Source organism: Ananas comosus, linkage group 2, assembly GCF_001540865.1.
Source record: "Ananas comosus cultivar F153 linkage group 2, ASM154086v1, whole genome shotgun sequence".
In the NCBI taxonomy this organism is placed as follows: domain Eukaryota; kingdom Viridiplantae; phylum Streptophyta; class Magnoliopsida; order Poales; family Bromeliaceae; genus Ananas; species Ananas comosus.
The window spans coordinates 2,264,355-2,291,698 of NC_033622.1; the positions used below are offsets into that span (position 1 = coordinate 2,264,355).

A 27,344-nucleotide genomic window follows, 5' to 3' on the forward strand; every position below is an offset into this window, starting at 1 on the left:
TAGATAAAATAATTTTAATTTAAAATTATAACTCTTATTCGCTTTGTGCCAATCTAACCATCCAAACACTATTTATCTTATTTATACAAACAACCCAAGTTTAATCTAAACATAAAATTGGTCTAGTTTCTACTTATACCTGAGCTTGTATCTATCCCTGGAATAAACAGTTCTTATTTATACCCGAACGAAACGCAGCCTAAGAGTTTAAAACTCGCTATATACAGGAAAAAAAATTAAAATATGTGTTGGTGTGCTTCACACAACAAAGAAAACAAAAATATTCATTCTTTTTTTAGGGTGCGTTTGGTTCGAGTTATCCTGACAGGATTACAGGCAATCCTGCCAGGATAACTGTATTTGGTCAATCCGCTATGTAATTTAGTCGTTAATGTAGCATTACAAATTGAGCAGGATTACATTAAAAATATTAACGAGAGGGGGTCGTGTATCTTGCATTACTAAAACCCGTTAATACTACATATTATGTAAAGTGAAAATTTTACCCTCCAACAATCTCAAATCTAATTAACAGCATTATTTTCATCTCTCTCTCGCCTTCCCCCGGCCCTCTCTCTTGCACGCCTCTTTCTCTCGCTCTCTCTCGACGTCTCTCTCTCTCTCTCTCTCTCTCTCTCTCTCGCACGAACACTTATCATCTTCTATTGCGTCGTCCTCCCAAGTAATCATCATGATCTCCTTCCCTTCATTCGTCATTTTCGCAAAAAATAATATTCAAATGACCACAACAAAGGTAATTTTTAAAAAAACTATACTTTTATGTCAGGATTACTAAATTTTATAAACTGAACGAAACATATTAATGCTATAAACATTGTAATCTAGTATTACATTACTGTATTAAACCAAACGCACTAATGCAGCATCAGTAATAATCTCACGCCGAAATCCAAAATATCTGGATATGTCGAGATACTCTGTAATATTACATAACTCGAACCAAATGGGCCCTTATAGTAATTTGTATAGTAAAAGCAACAATCGCTGCTCAGGCCGAGTTGATTACCGCCCTTCTTCTAGAGTGTTAAATTCAGAGTTTGAATTCTGCCATATACGAAAAACAACATGAGCGCAACTAATTAATAACAACATCAGCGCAACTAATTAATATCTTAACATAAAAAAGGTAAATTAACAAAACTATTCCTCCCTTCCTCAAAATAAGCTGCCTAGAGGGATGTGCTAATGTGGCTTTATTGTTATCTTAACAAAAATAAAAAAAATGCAAATAGACAAAAAAATAATAGTTTTTTTTTTTTTTTTTTTTTTTTTTNAGACAGGAGAAACCGAGAGAGGGGGCGATGTGCAAAAGGATCCCGGCCGTTATAATGCTGATGATGATGATGCAGTCGAAGTTAACAGCAACGTCTCTGAGGCTTTGAGCTCGCCGGTGGGTCGCGGTATTCTCTCTCTCTCTCTGACACAGCCGAGGTTTTCGATTCACACCCCTTCCTTATTCTCTCACTTGTGGACCCCACCGCCAAAATGAACGGCGGTGATCGTCTCCTCCCATCTCCGCCGCCTCTCTCCTCCCCTCTATAAATACCTCCCCTCATTCCCCCCGCCTCATTCTCCGATCCCCCTCTCTCTCTCTCTCTCTCTCTCTCTCTCTTCGGCGTGGTCGGAAGCGGGAGGAGGGGTTTGGGTTCGCGGAGAGAGGGGGGAGGGGCGGGGGAACCCTAACCCTAGTGGAGTTGCGTGCGACGGAATTTTAGGGTTTCGGCGCGCGCGTTTGGGTCGGGATTGGGAGCTCGGAGGCGTGAGCGAAGATGAGTAGCCTCGTGGAGCGGCTCCGGGTGAGATCGGAGAATAAGCCGCGGTACAATATAGATGATTCGGACGACGATCTCTTCGTTCCCCTCGCGACGTCGAAGAGGAAGCAGGAAGAGAAGCCCCCCGAGAAGATCGTGAGGGATGATGCGGTATGATGTTCTTTCGCGGCTTTTCTTGTTGTTTTCATGCTAAGTAGGTTTCGTTGCTTTGGTTCTCGATTGGTATTTTTCACATGTCGGTAGCGGGAAATTGCGAAATTAGGATGAACATGTGCTTTCTTCTTCGTGGGATTGTAATTAAGTGTGTGGAATTTGAGCCATTTTCTTCTTTTGTGTCTAAATGTTGTAAGAAATATGTGAATTAATTGCAAGAAACCTAAGAATTTGAACAAATCGGTTCTTTCTTGCTGTTTTTAATGCAAATTGGGTTATTGCTTTGGTTCTTGATGGTTCTTTAAAGTTGTGGGAATTGAGAGGGTAAGTTCACCATCAATCTTGCCACTTCTTGGGACTATTTTAGTGTGTAGGTTTGAACCATTTTCAGTTTCGGTAGTGTCAGAAAAATGTGAATTAATTGCAAGAAAACTTCAAATTCCAGCTGCATCATAGAACATTTTATGTAGGATCGTTCAAAATGTTAGATTACAGTACTTGCCATTTTTCCTGATTTTGAATTAGATGTCTACAAAGAATGTAGTCCCAACTAATTAATGGAAAAGATGATAGAGCATTTCTCGTTGGCAACTTTAAGCGTTTTGGGTGTCGTTATATAAGATTGTTTAGGTACATAAACTATATGACATTTAACTTTTGAATTGTTAACCTAAAGTTTTGGTGCTTCGTTAAAAGATAATTACTTCGGCCAGCAGGAAGCAACTTTGACATTCTCTCTGTTGGAAAGTTTGGAAGGTCACCAAAAACCACCAATGCAAGTGGGCATTCTGAATGGCCTACCATAAAAAAAAAAGTGGAGAGAAAACCTAAAATTTATGATATTCCTTATTTGAAAAAAATGTCTTAAGAATGTGCCATGTGCCAAACTTCTGATGTTAATGAATACGAGGGAAACTGGAGCTGGTCTATTCTTATTAATTTTGTAACATTTTAGATGATTTCCCTAATCACGAGTAATCTTTAAGAACTGTTTCTTTGCGCAATATATACATTAAATGATAAATGTTCTTCAATTTTCTTGAAGACTCGTAGTCTCGAAATAGTGCTTCCTATACATTTGATTTGTTATTATGATTGTCCATTTTAAGTTTAAACATTCGTATTTTAGGCTAAATTGTTTTCTGAGTACAAACCCAAAAAAATGTCAAATCATATGAGACGAGCTTAAAGATGCTGAGTTATAGCCCCATTTTTGAAGCAGAGGCGATATCAACAGTAAGGCTGACTGGTTTTTTTTATTACAACTCAAAGATAGGAGGGATAGTCAGTTGCTGGCTAGTTTTTTGAGTAAAACTCAAAGTTAGGAGGGATAATCAATTGAGAGTCTTACACTCTTACTGTAATGGCTTGACTTTGATTTTCTTTATTCGACCTGCAAAATCAGTCAATGGGTTTACAGAATATTATATTTCTGTTTGTAAGATTTGTTGTTTGGCTTTAATGGATTTTCTTCTTTAACATTTGAAACCTTGGCGTTTTTGTGTGTTTAAATTGTCAGTTCAAGCTCTTATATTTGATTTTTAGTTTATTGCTCGTTGTTACTCTTTTTTTTAGCCCCTTTTTGAAAGTTCTGCCTGACTGGTCTTTGGAACTAATGGCTGAGAGAAATGGGCCTATTTTCATCAGAACTTCCATTGAAATATATATGTTGGCTTGACTGGATGTTAAGAAACCTGCCTAAGGATGGATTCATCATAAATCAAAGTTCTGATCTTCTGTCTTACGCCTGTTTCATTTCATGTTTTCTATCTTTTCGCTTCAGAAATGTGAAAATAAATTTAATAGAAACTTACTCAGTTCTGATGGCTGGCGGTTAGCTTTGAGATGTCTTGGAAGTTGAAATTGTTTAGAGTAAAATGGTGGTTCTTGTTGTTAACATTTCTTGCATATTGTTTATTTTTCTGAATTTGAGCTTTCGTTATTTGCAGAAAGAAGATGCATGCCAACTCTGTGGAGAAAAAAATGACAATCTAATTTCCTGTGGAACATGTACATATGTTTTCCACCGGAAATGCTTGGTTCCGCGTTTGAAAATAACACCTGATGACAAATGGAGCTGCCCTGAATGTGTATGTTTTTGCAAAACTCGTCTCCTTCACAGATTTTTAGATCGCTGTAGTTAATATTTGTAATATTGAATGTGTGAAATTTTCAGGTGAGCCCGCTGACTGAAGTTGAGAAGATATTAGATTGTGAAATGCGCCCTGTTGTAAAGGATGGGATTGATTCTTCACAGCCTGGTTCAAAACAAGCTTATGTGAAGCAATATCTTGTGAAGTGGAAAGGACTTTCATACCTTCACTGCACATGGTAGCTCTCGAGCTAACCATTTATTTCCTACTTATTTTCTGTAACTCAAAGTTTCTGCTTTAATCTAAATAACATGCAAGCGGCCTTTGTAAAATTCGTATGTTCTATCTTTCTATTTGGCATGCTCACATTTGTTGCCACTCATTTTTTTAGGGTTACAGAGAACGAGTTCTTGAAAGCTTCCAAGGCTCATCCACGATTAAAGACTAGATTAAACAATTTCCATAGGCAAATGGATTCCATGGATAAGTCAGACGATGACTGGGTTGCAATTCGACCTGAATGGACTACCGTTGACAGAATTATCGCTAGCAGGTCTAGAAATTTAATATTCACCATGTTTATAATTGTCCACATACTTTTGTAGACAATTTTTTTGTTGTTGAACTGCTATGTATACTGAAACAGTTTTGTCACATTCAATTTAACACTGACTAGCAGGTATTTCGTAGAAATTTGTAAAAATTAAAGATCATCTTGTAAATAGAACATCATTTGGCTTCTATCATGTTCAATTTAGACGTATAATAAGCAATTAGAATACACTGGTGCCAAAAAAAATAAATGTTTCATGCTATAGTGTGTTGGCGGCTCGGCACATAGGTAGTTTTGTAAACGGCAAGCTTCGGCATGCCACGGCACACTCCGTGCTGTATTGTTCCGGCAAATGCTCCGTGCAACCCAGTGCCCAGGCACTTAAATCCTTGTGCATATGCGACGCCTGTATGACTCTAGCGATGCCTGTATGAACCCCATCTATTTACTCCCTTAATTAATGATTTGTAGCATAACGGACATCAACATAAAAAATAAATTATCCTGGTTATATCATACATAAATAGTAATCTGGTGTAGAAGTTCCTTTTCATGTTGTCACTTCTTTTCTTTTCTTCCTTTTTCTTTCTTCACTTTAAGTGCATTGTCTTTAATTCCAGCTAAAAGAAAGAACCTTTTCAAGTGGCAATATTAGATCGTACTTTGAATCATAATTCGATGTCTGACAATTTAACCTTCATCGGGCCTTCACTGATGCTAGATGGCTGGATTTCTTTGTTTCAAAGGCATAATTATGCAATACTGTGTCTTATGTTGTTTCTGAGTATGACGAAGAGTTTCCAACAGAAAAGCTGGTGATGAGCGTGAGTACCTTGTGAAATGGAAAGAGCTTCCGTATGATGAATGTACCTGGGAAGTTGAGTCAGACATATCTGCCTTTCAATCTCAGATTGAAAGATTCAACATGATTCAGTCGAGACGTCATAAAAAACCTCCTATTAAGAGTAAGAATGGTAATCGTGATACACTTTCCTATGAGCAGAGCCCTGAATTTCTCTCTGGCGGTATGTTTATTTCCTGATATGATTTTTCTCACTTTCCTCTTCCAATTATGTATAGGTATTGTAACACAAATGCTTATTTTGCCTTTTTGATTATTGAAGGGTCATTACATCCCTATCAGCTTGAAGGATTGAAGTTTTTGCGCTATTCATGGCTAAAAGATAATCGGGTTATCCTTGCAGATGAGATGGGTCTAGGTAAGGATATCTATTCTTCAACCAAAATTTCTTTTTATTTGTCATCATTTTTGGAGGTTTCTAACTTAGAGGCGTACTGATATTTTTTCGCAGGAAAAACAATACAAAGTATTGCTTTTCTGGCTTCTCTGTTTGAAGAGAATGTAACTCCTCATTTGGTAGTGGCCCCTTTATCAACGCTGCGCAACTGGGAGCGTGAGTTTGCAACATGGGCACCTCAGATGAATGTTGTGCGTGTTTAAGTTCCAACTTTTTAATGAAAAGAATCTTTCATCCGAAGTCTTAAGAAAATATTCTCAGTTTGAATTTTTCATGTGAAATCTTAATCCCTTTTTTTTTTGTGTGTGGTAGGTAATGTATTTTGGAACTGCCCAGGCTCGTGAGGCCATTAGAAAATATGAATTTTACTTCCCCAAAGAAAAATCTCATAAATTTAAAAAAAAGAAAACTGTTCAAGGAAGCAGTCAGAAGAAACAATCGAGAATAAAGTTTGATGTTCTTTTAACTTCATATGAGATGATTAACATGGACTCGGCAGTTTTGAAGCCTATTCGGTGGGAATGCCTGGTATTTTCTTCTATCTTACTAGTTAATTATCATTGAAATTCTTCCACTCATTTTAGTTGTCTTTACTGACATTACTGTGTGAACACAGATTGTCGATGAGGGTCACAGGCTGAAAAATAAAGATTCTAAATTATTTAGTCAATTGAGAGATTATTCTACTAACCACCGTGTGCTTTTAACTGGAACGCCTCTACAGGTTTATAACTGTTCTCGCCTCGTTTCTTGGATATTTACCTAATTTTTTTAATCTTTGTTCTCTAGCGTTTGCTATTTTGCGAAGAAACATATATGATTAAAGTTGATTGATTAATGCACTGTATTTCTTGAAGATTTTTAGTTGCTTTAGCTTCCTACAGTGATGTTCCTAATCTATAAATATGGAACGGATACAAATTGAAATATTCACAGATACTATTGATATCTTCTGATTACTGAGATTGATGTTCTGGGCATGTAGAATCGGTTTTTCACAGATATCGTTCAGTCAATAAAAATTGTATCTATTATTTTGCTGTTAACTTTAACATACTACAGGACAGTGCTCTTTGTGGCATTAGTCTATTACTTTTTCTTTTTTTTTTATAAAACCCGGGTATTCTCTTGTTAAGGGTTCTTTTTGTAGGTCATTACCTGAAACATTGTCATCATGAGCAACTTATTGTCTGAAAAAATGTACATTTTCACAATTGAAGTTGCTTCATATACACAATCGAGTGTTGTTCCGCTCTTATTAAGAGCATGTACTTTATGAGAGTGAATTCAAATTGAATACTAGCTCTTGCATGAAATGGATAAAACTTTAAACTGCTGAGAACAAGCCAATAGGTAAGTATTCTTAGCCATATCAGTTATCCCACCTTACAAGTCTAGCAAGGGTATCTTATGCCTACATTACCTCTTAATTACTAGTTCTGTAGACTGATGTAACTTTTGATTCCTCTGCCTTCAATAGAGCCTCCTTAGTATGATTGCTGTGATGATGACTAGAACATTAAACTTCAAGCAAGTTTTGGGTGCAATTGGCAACCGTCTCTTTTCTTACCCTTTGCTTATATTGTAACTTGTTAGAGTACTGAAGCCGGAGCAAAAAAGAAAAAAGTCTACCGACATTTAGTTTACTTTTGCTTTCATCCAATGCTGTTTTGTTTCCAAAAAGTTGGAACTTTCTGAGGGCAAAAAGGAGCCTGATATCATTTGTTTACACAGCATACTTGGTTGTCATAGGAAAATTGAATTTGCAACAAAATTGAACGCTTATTAAAAAATAACCTAGAATTGAATTACAGAAAAAACCATAACTTCTGGGCAAAACTCGAGCCACAACCCTGACAAAGGTGATGTCAAATGCACTTCTCATTTTGCGTCTTAAATACCACTAAATACTCTCTAGATTTGGGCTAATTAAACTTTTCAACTAGAATTGTGCATTGCACTTTACCCTTTGCAATTAACATTTCAAAGACTTTGCATAAGATGATGGAGGGTGACGCTTTATTAACTCTCTGGTATCAGTACTCCTTCCTAATAATGTGTCGTCTGTTGGAAGCCAGAGTGCTTTGTAATGACAGCTTGTTTTGTAAGCTTCCCTTTTGTTGCCATCCTTCTAAAGATTGATAATTCCTTACAGATAATGTTCATTCTAATATAAAGGTTATGATGAATATGCTTTTAATTTTGCAGAACAACCTGGATGAGCTATTCATGCTTATGCACTTCCTTGATGATAAGAGTGTAAGTTATGCAGCTCATGATAACTTTCTCATCTTATGTTTATTGGTGCACCATGGATGGCATCGTATAGTGGGATAACAACCTCAATTTGCATGCACAAAGTTCCTTTTTCTTCCTGTTGTAGTTATAAAAGTGCAAGGTTAGCGTTAATCTTTAATCTTTTGTTTTCAACATGCTTCAGTGACAGACTATCATCCAAAGGTTCTGTTTCTTGAATTTCATGGATGAGTTATATGTTCTATTAACTTTCTGAGCTTTTTCATATTACCTAGTTATATTAACAGGTTATTAGCAGGATTGGTAGGTTTCCAGAGGCAAAGAGCTTTATAAATCTAATTGGTGGCATCCCCACAGGATGTCATTATTTTTTAAAATATTCAAATTGAAGATAACATTGCAAGTGAAATCACTTATTTAAGTTGCTTGTTTGAGATATGTTGTAATCAAGCTTTAATTAGTGCAAACAATTATCTGATATTGCAGTTTTGATAGATTTAGCAGCTTATCAACATCATATTTGTTTTTCTTATGTGTGGTTCTTCTTTTCTAGTTTGGGAGCATAGAGCACCTTAAGCAGGAATTCACGGATATAAATCAAGATAAGCAAATTGAAAAGCTTCATGATATGCTTATGCCACACCTTCTTCGAAGTATGCTCCTTTATTTTCTTAATTTAAAATGATGCTCGTATTCATTCTAGTATTCCATTGGTGTTACCAAGTCTATAAGTAAGCTCCACGTTTTGTGTTATAAATTCAAAGATAGTTTTTATTGCGCATTTCAATATTTTTTAATGATGGCTTATCATTTAGATAACGGCTCAAGGAGACATGGACTACTATTAGGTGAACGCAAGTCTGTGCTATATTATTGATTCATTAATATATGTGGTGATTATATTTGAGGTATAAACTAATAGCACTGTCTGATATTTAACTATTTTTGAATTCAAATGGGTTGGCATCCGTGAAGCAGTCAATTGACACATACTTCTGACGGTAGCATACTGAAAGGCATAAATTGAACTACTAACATAGGGTTCAGGCTATGGTTACATTTGGCATCATAAATCAAGTACTTTAGATGTTGGAAGGCTATTTTTTGTAGATCAGAAACATTTTGCACAATGCAATACATGATGCTTTTATCTAATCTAAATAAACAAATCATGCTAATGCATGATCCTTTTATCTAATCTAAATAAGCTAATCATGCCCATTCAAACATTCATAGATTCATCCATCTCGGGTTCTTAGATTTTTAAGACTCTAGTGAGAAATTATAGGAGAAAAGGCAAGGATATGAGATTTATCAGATAAAGAGAGATGGGTAGAACAAGGATGGACTTGAAACAATGGAATAGGGAGCAAGAAGGGAGCAAGAATGTTACCAGCTTTTTGTGATCTATACATTATTTACTTTGGTCATCATGTCATCATTGAATATATGCTATGTACGATGTACAAGGCATTTATGTTTGTCTGAAGGATGAATATGTTAGACATGCTAGATTTATTTATCTAGACTCAGTTTAAATACTCGTTGAGAGAGAGAGAGAGAGAGCTCTTCCTTTGAGGTTTCGTCGGAGAGAGAAGATGGTCGCTTGTTGTTTTCCTTGATTGGGAAGAGAGGGGGGTGAAAAAAAATGTGGGAGAGAGGGAGCTTACTACTAGTGAGAGGAAGGTGGGAGAGAGAGGTGGAAGAAAAGGAGGTGGGAGAGAGGGAGTTTACTGTTGAGGATGGGGAGGAGAGAGAAGCGGTAGGAGAGTGGAGTAAAAAATATAATAATAAATAGATTAGGATGGGGGGAAATATATGAATTGTTTAGGTATTGTGGATTATTTTGCTCAATTTTTAAACGGGTGAAATTGATTGTGCAGGAATTAGTTTTTGAGAAACAGCTTTGAGCTTCTTCTAATTCTGGGGGACCTAAAAATCAGAATTCTGATTTTGAAAATTAGAATTAGATTTTACAACACCTGCTACCTGAAAGCTCTATTAAACCAAAAATCTCTTTTGGCCCCAAAATCACTTTTCAAAAGCTAGGCCAAACACCCTCTGTATGACATTCTGTAATGAAGACTTTATGTCCATACCTTTTCTTGAATTACTGTGTTTTGCCTATCCTTTTTTATACTACCCAGAGAAGCCTAAGAGTTCAAGTCTAACTTTATAAGATACGGTCCACAGACTTTATCTAGAATGCCGAGTAATAGGAAAGTTGACGATTGAATGAATAGGTTGTTAGTGGAAAAATGGTGAATTATTCATTGAGAAATGTTCTTCATGAATTAGTCAATTCTGTTCCATTTTTTGTTGTTTCTGTTTTCTTTGAGTGAGGCATTTGGCTTTTCCCCTCAGCGACAAAGTGGCAAGTGATTTATCATTTCTAAATAAAACAAGTGAACTTTCACAGGATTCAAGAAGGATGTAATAAAAGATCTACCTCCGAAAAAGGAACTAATTTTACGGGTGGAACTAAGCAGCAAGCAGAAAGAATATTACAAGGCTATTCTTACTCGAAATTACCAAATACTAGCTCGTCGTGGTGGTGCTCAGGTAGGATTTTGCTGTTAAAGCCAAACATATATTTTCATGCAATTTGTGCAGGTAACATCTATACTTTCTTCTATCTAGATATCCCTTATCAATGTTGTCATGGAACTTCGCAAACTTTGTTGTCATGCATACATGTTAGAAGGTGTTGAACCTGTTAAAGAGCCGGCCAATGCTGATGAAGGTTTAAGGTATATATGCTTATTGCCCTTTGCTTTAGCAGCTCAAATTTGGCTTCTTTTCTCATGTGGTGATATGAAATGTGATGCATGCATGATAAAAGAACAATTTAAAAGAAATTAAGGAGCAGTTTCTACATATAGTTTTGCTGCCATGAAACTTTATCCTTGCACTATTTGGAGGTCTTACCTATCCTCTAGGTCTTACCTTTGAGGCTGGGTTGTTTGATTGCTTATATTAGTACAAATGTTTTGCATGATGTAGTTAACCTTGGGTTGTTCGATTCTACATCGCTTGCTCTTATTAGACCAGAATTATCAGATTATGTAAAGGGATGTGTGGGTATGTGTGCTATCTACTATTAACTTGAGCAATGCAAAGTGTTCTTTGAAACTATCTTGGCGCCTTTAGCCTGCAAGACACCTCGCTGTCCATGCTTGCAGCACTAAAACTTCTGCTTGCTCACTCTGATGGTTCTATAGGAGGTTGCGTTTGCCTAAATGACTATATCATATCTCAATGCACAAGTTCCAATACTTTGAAATACATAATGTATCAATTGCATGTAACTTGTTTTCATAGGCATCTTCAAGATGCCATCTTTTTAATCAGGAGACTAGATTTCCAGTAGGTTTAAACTATGTTATGTTATTTTCTATTTTCTCCTCTTTTGATTTTTCAGACAACTTCTAGAAACTTCTGGAAAAATGCACCTGTTGGATAAAATGATGGTAAAGCTAAAAGAGCAGGGACACAGAGTTCTAATTTATTCACAGTTTCAGCACATGTTGGACTTACTTGAAGATTACTTGAGTTACAAGGTATAAGCCAGTATCTTCTATATTAATCTATCTGACAAGCTATTAGGCCCAAGTGACATACTAAATTTACATATGGTATAATTGTTTAATGGAACCTATATACAAGAAATGGAGCTATGAGAGAATTGATGGCAAGATTGGTGGCGCTGAAAGACAGATACGCATAGACCGATTCAATGCGAAGAACTCCACTAGGTTTTGCTTTCTTCTTTCTACCAGAGCTGGAGGACTGGGAATTAATCTGGCAACTGCTGATACTGTTATTATCTATGATAGGTAAGATCTATCTGTTTTCCTGGTTTTAGAGAGCTTAATTGTCCATATAGAATGCTTTTATTTGACTCTTGTTCGTAACCTATTTTCTTGACATCCATGCTTTTCAGTGATTGGAATCCTCATGCGGATTTACAAGCAATGGCTAGGGCTCATCGGTTAGGGCAAACCAGCAAGGTTTGGATTGGCACTTATTGCAATGGTTCTTAGTTATGTCTGCTTACTATTGGTGCTGTGTGAAAATATGTTTAACTTCTGCTGGCCTTTTGGCTAGTAAGAGTTAAGCTTTAAACTTTGAAGTCTCTTTAGATTTGACATTTTCTCTGCAGGTTATGATATATAGGCTTATAACTCGAGGAACCATTGAAGAACGGATGATGCAGTTGACTAAGAAGAAGATGATATTAGAGCATCTTGTCGTTGGCCGGCTTAAGGCGCAGGGAGTCAATCAGGTATTTTCTCCAAGCTCTTTGCTAGATGGTCAAAAGTCAGTGTACATAATAAGCTTGTTGCTGCTTCTTTCATGCACACTTATTGAGGTTTTGAATGGCATTGCAATTGCGATGTAGATTGAGGCCTTTAAGGGGTTTGACACTGTAGTTAAGATCTATGGATGTCCTCATAGTTGAAATTAATTCCTTGCTCTGTAGTGAGAATTCGATAGATTTTGAAGTAAAGCAAAAGAATGAAATCTGTTTTTTTTATAGTCTGAAAATATTTTCTTTGAAGCAGATATAATTTTGTACACATATAAGGGGAGAAATTTTGCCAAATTATCATCTGCTTAGAAACTTGTTGACCATTTTGTGAATCGTTCTGGCAGATCGTCATTTTGGAAAATTTATCTTCTCTTGATTTATCTTGGTGCTGGATACTAAGATGTCACCTTTGTAGACCTTATTTTTCCTGAAGTTTTGTAAACTAGTGCTTCTGTTTTGCAAGATTATAGAATAGCACATCATTGTGGTGTCTTGCATGGAATTCAATAATCTTGAGTATTGACGAACAACATGCTAATCAGCATCTTACATGTCATATCTCTATGTTTAAACTTCTGAGGAAATAGTGTATTTGTTTAGAAGAAAAAGTTATGATGCATGAAAAGACAGTTATAAGGCTCATTTTTCATTTATAGATATGCCTCGAGCCTACTTATTTATAAAATGTGAACAGCAACAGTGCACTTATCACTATTTTTTGCTCAAGATAAACAGTAAGAAAGCTTAAGAAAAATTACGCATAATGCATAATCTCTTCTTGTTCTTTCTAAATGTTCATTTTTGTCTTGAAAAGCGAATAATAATGGCAAAGAGGATCTTTTCGTGCCTTCATTATGCTATAGGAGGAGTTAGATGATATCATACGATACGGATCAAAGGAGTTATTTGCTGATGAGAATGATGAAGCTGGAAAAGCTCGCCAAATTCATTATGATGATGCTGCAATCGATAGGTTCTATTTCTTTTACTAATGTTATTGACATCAGTCTGGAAACTGATATGGTACTTTTGGATCTCTTTCTTATGCATTATTAACTTTGTAGGTTACTTGATCGTGACCAAATAGATGATGAAGAGACTTTAGATGATGAAGAGGAGAGTGACTTTTTAAAAGGCTTCAAGGTATTGTTTTAATTTGTACGTTTAACTGTAGCTATCCTTTGAGGCAGGTTGTTTTACAAAGGAAAATAGGAATCTTCTCAATGGATGAAAGTCAAAGTTTAATAGTTGGGAATGTTGCTTCTTGAGGAATATACATGTAACGATTAAGGAATAAGTATGTTGTTTAAGATATGAACAATTCATATTCATATTAATATTCACTTTATTTAATATATGGCCAAGAATAATCAAATTCAATAGTCTTATTGATGGTATTGGAATTTTATTTTATTTTCTCCCCTGCTGGGCAAGATGATTTGAAAGCAACATCCTCGGTTATGTTGCCATCTAAAATCTAGATGCCTCCGAGGTGATTGTGTGTGTGTGTGTGTGTGTGTGTGTGTGTTTCTTTAAAGTAAATAGGTTGAGCTTTGTTCGGCAACACTTCATGGTTTTCTTAAGTTATGCGATTGAATGTGCCAATGGACACACTTGTCTGTTCTTGCTATTGTTGGTTAGGTGGTAAACTCATCTAAAAAAAGTGAAAAAATTGTTAATTATTGTTTTTCATTGGCACTGTATATAATTGCGTACAGTCTGCCATTTGCGAGCTTATTCAGTTGTATAGAATTTTCAGATTAAAAAAAAAGAAAAAATAGCTGTATCCAAACAAGGCATAAGTTAGTGGTTTATTTCAAGGATTTCTGCTATTGGTAGCTGCCGGTTGTGCCGCACCGTGCCAGTGAGGACCAGCTGATGGTACAAGGGTGTACCATGGCGCAACCCCAAGCCCTCTGTGCCGCAATGTATCTATTACCTAGTGCCGCCACCATTGTGCCTGCCATGCTACTGTCCTCGTCAAGGAATCACCATTATTTCTGACTGCTGCTCGTTGCAATTGTCATGATGGTTTTAGAGTTTGAGTGGAGGTAGACTAAGAGAAACGGGTGTAGGTTAGCGGGCTTCCAGTTTACCGAAATGCGCTCTGACGCGTTACTAGGGGGTTTTGATAGACCATGAGCTGGCTAATCCACATCTGGTTCTCTTATACTCCCATTTCTTTTACCTTAATTTGGAACCACATCACCTCTGTTCTCATTTTCTCTCTCATTTGATTCTCCACTGTTCTCTTCTTCTTCTTTACCCAATCCCTGTTGCCATTTTCTTCCTCTCTACAGCTGTTGAATGTTTTTGGCATCGATGAAACACCTCGACAGTCACATAGTCATGCTCTAGTGGCAGAAGCCATCATGCTGCTGCTGTGCCGGCACCGGCATGAGGCATGCCTGTGTGTTGTTCCGTGCTAGAGCTGAGCCAGCGCACCCCTTGCCATCAGCAAGGAGATCCTTGGTTCATTTAGACCATCATCAGTTATATCTAAAAAGAAAATGAGTAATGTGCTGAGGATTAGTATTATAATATAGATTGGAGGAATGGATACAAGGTCTCTCTGAGACTGTATTTAAGTAGTCATTATAACATGATACTTTTGCATTATTAGTTTTTTCCTTGATTCGTTTTCTCTTTAGTACCCATATTGAATAATAATAATGCGTGAAGAGTGTTACATATTATAGTAGCAGGACAATATTACAATTGGATTATATTTTGTTGTAATTATTTATGATTTGAGCAAATGAGATGTATTATTTTGCAGTTAGTAAGAATTCGACTGAAGTCATTATGTGGTTCCTAGCTGTCTAATTTCTCTCTGCCTAGGGGCATCCAAGCTGCTCTGTTGTTTCACATTGAGCTTTGTGTTGAAAACACCATAATGTTATTAGTGGCTTATTTCTTTAAAATTGATGCAAATTAGCAGTTTATTTCTTTAAATATGATGCATCAATTGCTTATCTTGACTTGTCCACTTAATTTCCTTCTCACATGTTTCATATTCATGTTCTACTGTACTATATTTATTCTGATAATAACCATAATTATGTAAAATTTTAGGTTGCGAACTTTGAGTATATAGATGAAGCTGAAGCTGCTGCAGCAAGAGAGGAAGAGCTACGAAAACGTTCTATGAATGACAAAGCTTCTGGCTCTAATGTCGACAGAGCAAACTATTGGGATGAATTATTGAAAGATCGATATGGAGTACACCAAATGGAAGAATATACTACTATGGGAAAAGGAAAAAGAAGCCGCAAACAAGTATTGCCTTGTGCTAACCCTTTTCTCTTATCTTATTATATTGATATTTGCTTATTATTATTTTGTTATGGTGTTAGTATTTTCTTCTTGGTCTTCTACAACGAATGCATTCAAATCCATCTAGTTTTCTTTTTTCTTTTTTATTATTCTATGGTATCGCTTTTCTGTCTGCTCCATTTTGTGACTTTCTTCATTAGAAGTGCTACTTGTTTTCAATTTTCAAGATGGCCTAGCAATGGAGAATGCTGTATACTTTTTCTTACAAATGTGTGCAGCTGATTGTAACAGTCTTTTATTTTATTCAGATGACGGCTGCTGATGAAGATGATCTTGCTGGCTTGCAAGATGTAAGTTCTGAAGATGAAGATTACTGTTATGAAGATGACTTTTCAGATGAGGACTCAAATATAGCTGGAAATGGACCTGGGAAAAGGGGCCAATTTTCAAAGAAGAAAGGACGCGGTATGTTTTTAAAGCTAATTGTATTGTGTTTTTGTTTGGGTTGACTTGTAATCTTTGTTACTCAGGAACTTCAATGATGCATGTTTATTAGGTTATGTTGAGTCACCGCTGATGGAAGGTGAGGGGCGGTCTTTTAGGGTTCTTGGTTTCAATCAGAACCAAAGGGCTTTGTTCGTACAAATACTGATGAGGTGTGTATTAAGTCTCATGCTTATTACATGGCATTTGGAATTTTGGTTAAATATTTACTTCATCAAATCGACTCCAAAACTAGCCCTCCTTGTTCTCTATATTCTCTCTTCTTTTTCTTTAGTCGCAGTATTATGTCCAAAATGAGATTTAAGATGAGCGATTTTGGAACTATGATCAATTTCTATGCTAATTTACGGTAATTTAACATATGTAGCATAAGGTAGAGCTGATTGTGTAGTTATAGAATTACGCTTTCCTTCTTATACGGTAGGTTTAATGTAAAGGATTACAATTTGCATGTATATCTGTGTCAGTTTGCACATAATTCTTTCAAACTTAAATAGTAAAATTTTTCTCCGACTGATCACATATTTATTATACTCTCTTCTTTTTTGGTTTTTCCCCTCTCTTATAGTTGCATGTATACTCTTTGGTTTGCTCGATTCTCTTTCTTAGTTTTGATACTCTCTATCTCTCCCCCCTCCCTATTATGTAGGTTTGGCTTTCAGGATTATGAGTGGAAGGAATTTCTTCCTCGACTGAAGGGTAAAACTGCTCGTGAAATAAAAGAGTATGCTTTTCTTTTATCCTCCAAATTATGTCATTGGAGTAATCAACTTTTATATCTATGTATTGCTGTATAGTATCATATATTATGCCTAAGACTTTCCCAATTAAAGTTATTTGATTCCAACTTGCCTAAGCTAACCATTTTTTTTTTGGTTGACGCAAATGATTCAAGTTTAAGCATCCGATAGTCAATGGGGAATCCATTATTCTCTTTCTATATATTATTATTCAATAAAGTAATGATTGTGCTTGCAAATGACTCATTTGTGAGGATTTCTTGGAGGATTTCTTGGAGGATCTACTTAGAATCCATGATAAAACCATCTATTGCCAACACCTTCCAGTTTCCTTTTTGCATAACCTGTGGAAGGATCTGATTGAAATGGAGGATTCCGTGTATGAAAATACTGTGTTTACAATTGTTCCTTTTTTCTTCCAGGTATCAATGCTACCTGGTCCTTCTTAAGAATCTTTGCAATGTCTTCATGTCAATCATTCCTACTGGAGTCTAAATTTTAGACCAATCTTAGCTTCCAGAACATTTTGTTGGCAGTTAAGTAGTTTGACTCAAAAATTTAAGTGCCCATTGGCACGGGCCGTACCTACTGTACTGTATCGTGCCAATAAGATATCGGTACGATATAGCTCCCGTGCCGATTGCACAGCTCAAAACCCTCTTTTCTTTAAATTAGTAAGTAATTTTCTCAATAAAGTTCAAAAGATTTGATAAAGATATGAAAATAAATATTTTATATCATTATATGTCGGCACACATGTATTTTTTGTGACCGGCACGGTCCGGCACACACCATATCGTACTATGCCGACAAATTTTCGGCACGATCCCGTACCACGACACTTAAATCCTTAGACTTGCTTTTTTCATTGATCTATAGATTTTAAAATAGTAGGTCAAACTTTGTTATGGTCATTAGAGAATGATATTTCATCTAGTAGAACTCATGGATTTAAGTGCCGTGGCATGGAGTCGTGCTGGAAACTTGCCGGCACGCTTGCCGATGCGTGCTGGTCACAAAAAATAAATGTCTGCCGACACATAATGGCACGAAATATTTATTTTCTTTAGCAACAAAATATTCTAACGGTTTATTATGTATCTTTATCAAATCTTTTGAACTTTATTGAGAAAATTATTTACTAATTTGAAGAATAAAAGGTTTTGAGCTGTGTCATCAGCACGGGGGCCGTATCATGCCTATATCTTGTTGGCACGATACGGCACGGTAGATACGGCCGTAGATACGGCCCGTGCCAATGGGCACTTAAATCCTCCGTAGAACCCCATGTGAAAAATGGAAAATAGTGGAAAAGGCGAACTTCTGAGTGTTGAATGACTCTCAGAGCATGTTTGACAATAATGAAGTTTCATGAAGTTGGTTCTTTTCTGCGGTTGGGTTTAACCAAAATCCCAACGATATACCACCAGAGGAAGTCAAAAAGCATGAAAATGAGGCACATGTCCAGCAAGATCTCACAAGTTCTGTATGATGCAATTAACCGAACTCGTTACATCCTAGTTCCACTCTAGCTATCTCAATTCGTCAGGAACAAATGCACCCTTGATTTACTTTTCTTGCGCATAGATGTCAGGCTCCCAAAACTAAACATCAATTTAAATAGTTATTTGTTACATAAACTAAAATGTTGTCATATACATGCCGGCCGTTCAAACCTATGAGCTCAGATGTGGATAGTACTTGTAAGCTTTCTGTGATGAGAACAATATCTCACGAGATAGGGTCTTCTCTTAGGACAATGAATTGCTTCACTTAGTTCTAAGATATAGGTATCTCAAATGTGAGTCTTGATTAATATGGTCTGTCATTCATTTTCCAACCAATTGGATGGATTTACTACAGAAGTATATAGATCCATCGAAATTTGCTCTATTTGTGCTCTATACTTCAGTCTTTTAAGTGAAAGGTTTCTTTCTATGACTACAGTGGAAGTAGAACCTCTATAAGAAACATGTTTGATCTCCATTATGTTGTCAGGTTTACCCTTCTATGAACTTGTTGGATGGAAAGGAAATTAAGCGTGGCGGACTAGTCTAATAAGTTTCTGCCTTTTCCCTTTTTCTCAAACAATTTTTTTGCTTTCTTCTCTTTGATACTTCTTTAGTTCTGTGGTCTAGGTTGAGAGTTATAGCATTGTGTTCCTGATATTTTATACTGCATTATTACTTCCATGTTGTTAAGGAGAAAACTTTGTTTTTACGTTTTGATGCAAATTCTTTAGTTTATGATTCTGCTTTTCACAGATATGCAGCGCTCTTCATGACTCACCTTCTTGAGGGTATAAATGACTCGGCTAACTTTTTGGGTAATCATGAGTAATATTCTCATCTATGTAAATATTTTCATCTCATTTGCAATAGCATTGTTAATTTTTTATTTTCTTTTCAATTTAGATGGTGTTCCAAAAGAAGGACTCCGCGTAGATGATGTATTGGTCCGACTTGCAAACATTAATCTAATAGAGGAGAAGGTATGTCATGCCTGCATTAGTTTACTGTTTCTCTAGCAACTATCAATTCTGATCCTCATACCTTTTTTTTGGATAGATTCGTACGAACTTAGTGTTATTCTAGGTAATAGGTAGTTTTTGCAGTAGGACATACATATTATATTGTGTATGTGATTGTAACAATTGCCCTATATTGCATTTAACATAATAGATTCATCGATATTGCAGGTGCAGTACATGTCAGAAAACCCTGGCGCTAAACTCTTTCCTGAAAATATAATAGCTCATTTCCCTAGCTTGTTGTTTGGGAGAGTATGGAAGGTGGAACATGATTTACTCTTATTGAAAGCTATGCTAAAGTATGAACTTCATCCTTCTTTTGCCTATTCATTTGATATCTTAATATTTCTAATTTGTCAAAATGGCATCCACTTGGCCTATCATATACTAAATTTGTTCACGTAATAGTCTTTTTTTTTGGGGGCAACAACTATGAAAACAGAACCCTTTGTCCGCATCTTGTTATGGACCAAACCTGATAAGTAATGGTAACTAGGGACCTAGATATGGAATAATATGTGTTCAGTCCTATGCTGCTTTTTGCTTTGTAGTTTGTACCTTGTAAAACGCTTGGACCTCTGAAATGCGAATACCTCATATAGTTCATTTCAGCATCCAAAATATGTTTCCTTAAATTTGGTCACTCTTCTTTGGCATTATAAATTTCCTGTTATGTCGCAGTTGATGGCCAATGATGCAATTGTTGAAGGTATATTGAAGTATTCCCACTACATCCTTAACCGTATGGTTTTATGCTTTTGGCCATTCTTTTGGCATCTTCTCAAAATCCTAATCTTGAGTGCTCTGTTCTGGAACCTGCTCGCCACCATGCATCCAATTATGTGCACAATCCCTGAGCTGCATATTTGTTTATATTTTCCCTGTATAGTTATGTGCGACATTCTGTCATGTCTTTTCTAAGGACATAGGGTATATAGTAATACAATGCTATTATTAGGTTGAGCACATTCTCTTTCTCTGCTTGCTGTCAGTGCAAGAAGAATATAGAGAAAATGAGAAATTTTTTTTTGATGTTTCTATAATTGTGTAGCCTCAGCTTATGCATATTCTTGAAGTTATAGCCCATTTACTTCTTTAGACTCTCGATGTAATATTTCTCCTTCCAATATCTTTGGTCCTTCTTTAGCAACACTAACTGTAGCCCCTTAGCTGCCTTAATAACATAGCTTACTCAAGAAACACTGGTGGTTCTTTACATAGCAGCATTTAAGTATTAAATGACTAAAGTAGACAAGAGGGTCATGAACTTTAGGTAATGCACCAACTTTTTGCATCGGGTTGCAAAATCAAAATTTTCACATTCTGTCAATGTTTTTGACCATCTTCCAGACCACGTCAACATAGTCAACTAAACTCAACATTCAACCCATGTGAAAATTTGTATGGACTCGATTTTGGCACTCAATCATATTTCAGACTTGGTTCTCATCCCCAGCAGTCCAAGCAATAAAGCTTCTCCTTGCCTATGCTGCATCTTTCAGCACAGCTATTATAGTTTGAACTCAGGATATCTGTAAACCACCTCCTTTACTACACTGCCTCCTCTCACAACCCCTAGTTGCTACAGCTGCTATAGTTAGCTCTCAAGATTATTTGGCTTCCCTCTGCAGTCTTTTGTTAAATTTTGTAGCACCTACTTATTTTGGTACTTTCAGGCATGGCTATGCAAGGTGGCAATCTATAATGGATGATAAAGATAACGGGCTTGCCGATCTTGTTCGTCAAGAATTGAATCTTCCTTCTTTAAATGGAAACTTTACAGACACTTCTCAGACATTTGAGGGTGGGAATTCTGCTTGCACCACTGCCAATGTCAGTATCTCCTTTCGAGTACCCAATACTTTAGTCTACTATATAATAATGAAAGGACAATGAAATATTTTTCGCTTCTTTTCTTGCAGGGAACTCCAGAAGCTGCCAAGGGAAGCCAGTTAGGTCCAGACTATGCCACATTGTATCAATACAGGGAACTACAACGTAGGATGGTCGAGTTTATAAGAAAGCGATATCATCTTTTGGAGAAATCCATGAACCTAGAATACGCTATGGTGCGTTTCTTTTATACTTCTAAAGGTCAAAGATTTAAAGTACCTTTTTTATTATCTTTTTTTTTTTTTTTTTTTTTTGTTGGGGGCGGTGGGGGGTTCATTGTCTATCTGGCTATGTTTGTTTCTCTATTCTTTAGTTTCTGAAGCACCTGAAGAACACCTTTTGTTGCTTCTTTTGTTTCCTTAAAGAGTAGTGAAGCTTCAAGTTTTTTTTTCAGAAAATTTGCATGCCATATTTTTTTTCTTTTCCTTTTTTTTTGTCTTGTTCTGATGACTGATTCTCCGTATTTTTGGCTCTTGGCAGAGTATAACCAAAACTAATGAGCTTACAGACCACGATCAAGATACTGAATCAAAGGTTGCTGAAGAGCAGCATACCAGCTCAATGTTGAAGGAGTTGCCTGTTTTGGAACCAATTTGTAAGTGATCTCTCACTATTTCTTTCTAAAGGAAACTCGAATGAATTCAAATGTTGGAAAATTTGGAAATAATTATGTTATTGATCTTTTTGCTAAGGGCTGTTTGGTTTCACGTAAAACTGTGAAAAAAAAAATTTGTGGAAAAATTTTTTTGGAGGAAAATAAATTTTACACTCTTTAGCGTTTGGTTTGTAGGGAAAGAAAATAGTTTTCCATTACGATTACGGTTGTTTGATTGAAAGGAAAAAAAAAGGAAGATTTTATAAATGGAAAATTATTATATGTATTTTTTTTTCTTATCTTATATATTATATATCATTGCTATATATAGTCCTGCTATGGTGCTTTTAAAAGCACCAAGCATTTGGTGCTTGTAAGTTTTCCGCCGTTAGATCCACTCGTTAGATCATACTATTCAACCAACCACCCACTCTATTCTAGGGGACCATAATCATCCTAACTGCACATCTCTTAATCCAAGGGTCTAAAACCTACAAGCACCAACGACTTGATACTTTTAAAAGCATAGGAGGTCAATTCTATATATATATATATATATATATATATAAGAGGGAGAGAGAGAGGTCCGCCGTGGACCTCTCTCATGCAGTCCACACGATGGAGCGGACCTCGTGGACCGCATGCTGTAGCTCCCCAACGCGTTGTGCCCAACACCACGTGTTTTTGCTTTCCACTTGAAGAGATCGGAAAACAAAAACCTCCGTTTTCCTTACAATCTGTAAAAAAAAAATTTCCGAGAAATTTTTTTTACAAGCAACCAAACACCGGAATGTTACTTCTCAACCAAAAAAAAAATTTCGGGGTGATTTTACCAGGAACCAAACACACCTTAAGTTGTATAGATGTTACTATGTTAGTCTTCTTTCACAGAATAATTTCAGTATGCCCAGTAATGTGCGTCAAAATCCTGGAGTACTACTATAAGGTTGACAGTTAGAAGTTCAGTTAACAAATGTTGGAAAATTTGGAAATATTATGTTATTGATCTTTTTGCTAAGTTGTATAGATGTTACTATGTTAGTCTTCTTTCACAGAATAATTTCAGTTTGCCTATTAATATGTGTCAAAACCTACGTATCACGAACACTTTTATAAGCCTTGCGTGTCCATGTCAGACACGCGCATGTCCGTTTGGACACGTGTCCGATGTGGACACTCTTTGAACGCGCGTTTAATGCCGATCCATAGCACATACAATTAAAAGAAATATAAACCTATTTTTATTTATTTTTTCTATGCATATATAATGTAAGATAATAAATATTTTAACTTTTTGATGAATGTATATAATTTTTTTTGACAATATAAATAAATTATGTGTGGTGGAGAATTTTTTTTCTTAAAATATATGAACTATTAATGAAAATTTCACTAACTTTCATTTGTATGCGAAATATAATAATATTTTACCAAAATTAATATTTTATATATAATAAAAATATATTATTATATTAATATTATTTTATTTTATTAGCGGTGTTCATGCCGTGTCCGTGTTCTAATTTTTTGAAAGTTGCCGTGTCGCGGTGTCCGAGTCGTGTCGTGGCCCGTGTCTCGTGTCAGTTTCCATGACGCCTAAGTCAAAACCCCCGTGTACTAATATAAGTTTGACAGTTAGAAGTTCAGTTAACAAATGATGGAAATTTTGGAAATAATATGTTATTGATCTTTGTGCTAAGTTGTATAGATGTTACTATTTAAGTCTTCTTTCACACAATAATTTCAGTAGGCCTAGTAATATGCTTCAAAACCCTGGAATACTAATATAAGTTTGACGGTTAGAAGTTCAGTTAATTTTTGTTCTTTAGGATTCTGTTCTTAACTTTCTATGTGTTATATCCTACTAAAAGCAAACAGTATTAAATGCTTTATGTTTTAGGATCCTACTAGAGCTTTTTTTTCTCCTCCATACCTGTCTTCTGCTGTCCTCTCTGTTGCATAGTTGTTTCTACTGTTTGTTATTTTCTGAACAGTTATTTGATTTACCTTTGCATTCTTCTCATAGATTGAAAGTCCTAGTTATCTTGTCATTTTTGAGATATAGGTTTCAAGTTCTTCACAATCCAGTCCATACATGTAACTTGCACTGGTATTGCGCAAGTCCTTAAATCAATTGACACAATCTCTGTAATCACCATGACTTGTAACCACTGAAAATAAATCTCTGAATCATGATAAAACACATCATATGGTGATATACTGATATGTCTACTTATTTCTTTCCCTAATTTCCAAGCCTGCTATCACAAGATGGCAGCAGATGGTGCAAAAAAAAGCTACATGTGGTAATAAAGAAGAGGATCGAAGCGAGAGCAGTAGAAAATAAAATACGATAAAAACTGAGTCAACTTGGTTATGAGGAGATAGGAGAAAACAGGAGGGCCGATGGGGGGCCGTAGGCGAAGATCAGGGAGCCTATTGGCTGACTATGGTGATCGAAAACATTTTATATCTGCCAACCTTGTTGATTGTTGTGATGATTTTTTTCCATTCTTTTTGGAATACTTTGTTTATGCCTTCAGAAAACCCACTAATTGCCGACATCACGTGGGATATACTCTCAAACCTGCTTTTGGTGCAGTTTTTCTTCAATTAAGTTGCATAGGGAAAGAGTAATTCCTGGGCTCCGTACTTTTTCTTTTTCGTTTTCTTTTACCTCGTGAGATGTCTAATATCTCCAAGGGTTGGAGCTTGCTAACCAGAGTCCCCTTTCCAGCTGTTGATGAACCTGCCAACAATCTCAAGCCTGATAATGTAGAAGCAGCTTTGCTTTATAATAAGGTATTTATAAACAGTTTTAATTAGTCAGATTACATCCACTCCTTCCCCATTTACTATTAATAAGTGCAATCCTTTTAATGATTCCAGCTATGTAAAGTAGTTGAAGACGGCGAAACTGACTTGCTCCACTCACATCTTGGGGACAAGATTGCGGGTTCCAGGTTACAGGATAATCTCCGCCAACTCGAATCGGCATGTGAAGATTTATGCCGGTTTCTTTCAGTGCAAGAACAGACTGTTAATTCTGCAGAAGCAGTAAATGCCGATGCTGCTGATCGGAAAGCTGGAGCTAAAGCAGCATCACCAGCTCATGCGTCAACTTCTGCGGCGGAAGCTATGGATTGTTCATCGAACGAAGTGGATGACGTCAAAACAGTGGATAATTTAACGGAGAGGGTGACAGCTGTCGATGAATGAGTGAGATTCTCCTTACAGGTGGTATTACGAACATTCCTGCTAATTGAATCTAACTGTTGTTGTGTAGGATAAAGCTTTCCACTTCTGATTTCTAATATACTAGTTCCATATAAACTCTTTTTTCGCCGGATTAAAATATCAGATCAGTTTCTCTTTTCTTTTTCTTTTTTTGTTTATTTTGTTGTAGCCAATCATGGCATAATCTGAATGGTTTTGTAGAATCCCATGCGATATGTATTACGAAATATTATAGTTTCCTTATTATTGTTAATTTTGTTCTTCATCTTTGTAGGTAAGATAAATGCCCCCGCAAATCACAGGATTTGTGAGTTTTAGTTTACTGATGATTTCAATATGTGATCCTTGTAGTACAACTGCTCAGGACCATTTTCTATGCACGCAGTTTCCTGCAAATGTTATGTGATTTCCATTGTTTTCAGAGCTTAAAACTGTAGGCCGTTTTGAAACAACTTTAGTTCTTTTTTTTTTCTCTCTTATTGACAACTTAAGATGCTTTTGATTTGAAATGTTTTCCTAAATCAATGGCTCCACTAGCTAGGTTTTTCATTGACACTTGACAGCTCCTTTTTTCCTTTGATATTTTTCGATTTTCCAAATTGAGTGGGGATCTGCTAAAATTAACGACTTTGCTAGCTATTTTTCTTTCATCGACATTTCCTTGGACTTCAATTCTTTTCTTTTTTTTTTCAATTTGAAATGTCTTCCTAAATTGAGTAGGATTTGTTAAAATTAGCGGCTCTACTGTCTGTCAGACAATGATAATTACTAGAGACTTACGATATAGTCTGCTTATTAAACATTAAGAATAGTCGAATTAGACAAGTTTGCTGCTAAATTGAAAAAATAATCTAGTAAATAAAAGTATGTTAAACTAAAACGTTAACGTTAACAGATGATCATGAGAAGAAAAATAGTTAAAAGATTTCCCATCTTTAAAGTCTAACTGTGATGGTAGCCTAAGAACTTTTTTCTGAAAGTAAGCTTGCTGCCCCGTAAACATTTAGTAATGTGTTAATTGGTTTATTCCATTATCCGGTATTAAATTTGTTAACAAAAGGCTAAGGAGTAGACACAAAAAAAAAAAAAAAAAAAAAAAAAAAAAAAAAAAAAAAAAAAAAAAAAAAAAAAAAAAAAAAAAAAAAAAAAAAAAAAAAAAAAAAAAAAAAAAAAAAAAAAAAAAAAAAAAAAAAAAAAAAAAAAAAAAAAAAAAAAAAAAAAAAAAAAAAAAAAAAAAAAAAAAAAAAAAAAAAAAAAAAAAAAAAAAAAAAAAAAAAAAAAAAAAAAAAAAAAAAAAAAAAAAAAAAAAAAAAAAAAAAAAAAAAAAAAAAAAAAAAAAAAAAAAAAAAAAAAAAAAAAAAAAAAAAAAAAAAAAAAAAAAAAAAAAAAAAAAAAAAAAAAAAAAAAAAAAAAAAAAAAAAAAAAAAAAAAAAAAAAAAAAAAAAAAAAAAAAAAAAAAAAAAAAAAAAAAAAAAAAAAAAAAAAAAAAAAAAAAAAAAAAAAAAAAAAAAAAAAAAAAAAAAAAAAAAAAAAAAAAAAAAAAAAAAAAAAAAAAAAAAAAAAAAAACTTGGCACTGTACTTGCTGGTAGAATGAGTTTTATTCTGAAAAATATAACCATCTATTTTGTTAAAGCATTAGCTTTAATTTGTGTTTTTTGTGCTTGCACGGGTTTAAAAACCGTTTACCTTGTATTTAGATTACATTCTTTATCGGCAAAATTAAAGTCGGATGACAAACTAGGTTTGTTTGGTATATTTTGAAAGGTTGGGTGTCATTAAGCATATTTTGAAAGAATAAGGTGCAAAGTGAAAATTTGATAAAAATTCATTCCCGAAGTGCTCTTTCACTTTTAGCGCCTTTTGCCAACAAAAAAATTTAAAAAAAAAAAATCTCTACACCCTATCTCGGAATGCATGATGTGATAAGAATCTTATCTATTAGAAGGATGGATGTAAATTATACGTTCTGAAATAGAGTGTAGGAATAATATTGCTCAAAAAAACAACAAATCCCATTATTTTAGGATGTGTTTTTGAAAGTTAGGTAACTTAGCATAAGAGGGGCATCTAAAGTCATTCACTTTATCTTCATTGCCATACATATAGGGATGTAAAACGGGCCGGACGGCCCGTAGACGGCCCGGCCTAG

General features: G+C 35.3%; 1 protein-coding gene across 1 annotated transcript; it reads left to right on the forward strand.

Annotated features, from left to right (window-relative positions):
* LOC109704089 (CHD3-type chromatin-remodeling factor PICKLE-like) lies at positions 1,791-25,457 on the forward strand. The gene is made up of 31 exons (XM_020224820.1): positions 1,791-1,943; positions 3,896-4,036; positions 4,123-4,277; positions 4,431-4,592; positions 5,400-5,617; positions 5,717-5,812; positions 5,906-6,042; positions 6,164-6,379; positions 6,468-6,575; positions 8,060-8,110; positions 8,661-8,760; positions 10,527-10,669; positions 10,748-10,857; positions 11,529-11,667; positions 11,774-11,943; positions 12,051-12,117; positions 12,270-12,392; positions 13,283-13,392; positions 13,484-13,562; positions 15,495-15,698; positions 16,004-16,160; positions 16,252-16,351; positions 16,849-16,923; positions 19,204-19,265; positions 19,354-19,430; positions 19,638-19,768; positions 21,146-21,302; positions 21,392-21,538; positions 21,843-21,957; positions 24,695-24,759; positions 24,847-25,457. The coding sequence occupies exons 1-31, from the start codon at positions 1,791-1,793 to the stop codon at positions 25,174-25,176; spliced, it is 4,098 nt and encodes a 1,365-aa protein (XP_020080409.1). The 3' UTR covers positions 25,177-25,457.

Coding starts and splice junctions, on each gene's coding strand:
- LOC109704089 (XM_020224820.1), top strand. CDS start 1,791: ATGAGTAGCCTCGTGGAGCGGCTCCGGGTGAGATCGGAGAATAAGCCG. Junction 8,761..10,526: donor TATGCCACACCTTCTTCGAA/GTATGCTCCTTT, acceptor GAACTTTCACAG/GATTCAAGAAGGATGTAATA. Junction 16,352..16,848: donor TTCGTACAAATACTGATGAG/GTGTGTATTAAG, acceptor CCTATTATGTAG/GTTTGGCTTTCAGGATTATG.